This window comes from Phalaenopsis equestris, unplaced genomic scaffold (genome assembly GCF_001263595.1).
Source record: "Phalaenopsis equestris unplaced genomic scaffold, ASM126359v1 Scaffold197387, whole genome shotgun sequence".
Lineage (NCBI taxonomy): Eukaryota > Viridiplantae > Streptophyta > Magnoliopsida > Asparagales > Orchidaceae > Phalaenopsis > Phalaenopsis equestris.
In genome coordinates, this window is record NW_018217336.1 from 1 (window position 1) to 2074 (window position 2074).

Below are 2074 nucleotides of genomic sequence, written 5' to 3' on the forward strand. Positions count from 1 at the left end.
AAATTTATTATTTTTTTATTAAATAATAAAAGTACTAACATACTAATTTATTGATACAAAAGAATAAAAAAAACCTAGGATTTATGTGTATATTATTTGAAACTATAATATATTACTATTAACTATATTATTAAACAAGTTGCACTAAATAAAATTTTATTTAAATAATAAGTCATATAAATATTAACTTGTATTATTAAACAAAAAAGAGTTTGTTCTTGAACACTAATAAAGCAGGTGGATCATATTCAATTAGACTTAAATAAGTTCCAAACTTTTGAATTTTTTTTCAAACTTATTTATGAATTCGAACAAATATGTTGGACTATTAATCGAAACAAATTTCAATTATTCATCAAGTGCATTTGTTCACTTAGAGGCATATGATTGGCTAAAATATTTTGTTGCACGATTTACAACACCTTTCTGTGATTCACTCCTTCGAGTTCCCTCATTCCACAAAATAAAAGAAAACATGAGCATCACTGGCCTGTTATCACCAATAAGTTTTAGATATGACAAAAAAATGATAAAAATAATAATAATACTTCTACACAAATGAAAAACATAGACCTCAAAGCATAAAGCTGTGAACTCCCTGACACCTCCACTTGCAGTACAACCGACCGTCATCCGTTTCATTAATTTTCACTTTTTTTTTTTTTATTCCATGCATATCAATAATCATAAATAAACACATAAAAAATACTTGCTCATACAGCATCACCATCCAACCCTAACCCAACGGTCATGATTTCCTAACCGTTGCAAACTAATCACTTGCAGGACTGTAACGGCCACCCACAGAGACAATCATTATTGGCAAACGAGGCCGCCACCAGATGATCGAACGGTGACCCCGTCGGAATCCGACCACATAGATGGTTATGACTCAGATCAAGATGGCCGACGAACGCCGCTGTAAGCAAAGTCTTCGGGACATCTCCGGTGAGTTTATTGTGCGATAGATCTATGGCCGTGAAGTACGATCTCGATGTGAACGCATCAGGGATCGAACCCTCAATTGAGTTTCTACTCAGGTTCAGAATACTCAAACCCTTGCTCCCCAGAACCTGTGCCGGAATCTCGCCGGAGAGGCGGTTGCTGTCGAGGTAGAGCGAGGAGAGCACCGGCATCGATCCGAAAGAAGTGGGAATAGATCCCGAAATCTGGTTCTCCGAAAGGTCTAGGTCAGCGAGGCGGTTCATGTTACTAATCGAGGATGGAATCTCACCTGATATCTGGTTCCGGCCAAGTAGAGCCCTGCTAAGCATCTTCAAATTGCCGAAATCGGAGGGGATTGAGCCGGTTAAGTAGTTATTGCCAAGGTTGAGGTGCATTAAACCAGTAATCTGGGTTAGGGATTTAGGTATTGACCCAGAAATCTGGTTGTCGGCGACGTTGAGGACAGTGAGATGGGAGAGTTTGCCAATGTCGGCTGGTAAAGTGCCAGAGAGGTGGTTACCGACGAGATCTAAAATTCGTAGTGAAGCCAGAGAGGTAATGCAGGGAGGAATAGGGCCGGAGATCTGCTTCCAGTCGGCGATGATTAGAGACGAAAGGCTGTTGAGGCGGCATATCGCCGGTGATATTCGACCGGTCATGAGCCCTGATCGGCCTGCCCGGATGAGGATCTCGTCTTCGGACTCACCACGGAGAATGAGATCGGCGACGCGGCCAGATTCTGGGTTGCATGACACGCCGTACCATTTGGAGCAGCAGTCATTGCCGGCCCAGGAGGAGAAGACTCCGATGTAGGGATCGGAAAGAGCTGATCGGAATTCAAGAAGAGCAGCACGGTCAGCGGCGTCGCACGAAGCAGCGGCGGCAGTGCTACCAGCGATAACAAGGAGCAAAGAAAAGAGGAGGATGGGATAGTGTCTGGAAGATGAAGAAGAACCACAAGCCATTATTTACAGCTTCTTGTCGTACTGCAAGTGAGCTGGGCTACTTAATGTGAAGATGCTGTATGGCTCCTTTTATGCTGTCGTTGGGCGGTGGTGAGGACCGCTGATAGGTTAATGCCGTAATTTTACTTGAGGTCCGAGGGTAGAGTTGGGCGATAGGATGCGAA

The 2074-nt window shown here is 42.8% G+C and overlaps 1 protein-coding gene across 1 annotated transcript; it reads right to left on the minus strand.

The window, feature by feature from the left end:
- Positions 1-498: 498 nt before the first annotated feature.
- LOC110035349 (DNA damage-repair/toleration protein DRT100-like) lies at positions 499-1962 on the minus strand. The gene has a single exon (XM_020739581.1). It carries the CDS (start codon positions 1908-1910, stop codon positions 777-779), a length of 1134 nt encoding a protein of 377 aa, XP_020595240.1. The 5' UTR covers positions 1911-1962; the 3' UTR covers positions 499-776.
- Between the last annotated feature and the right edge of the window lie 112 nt (positions 1963-2074).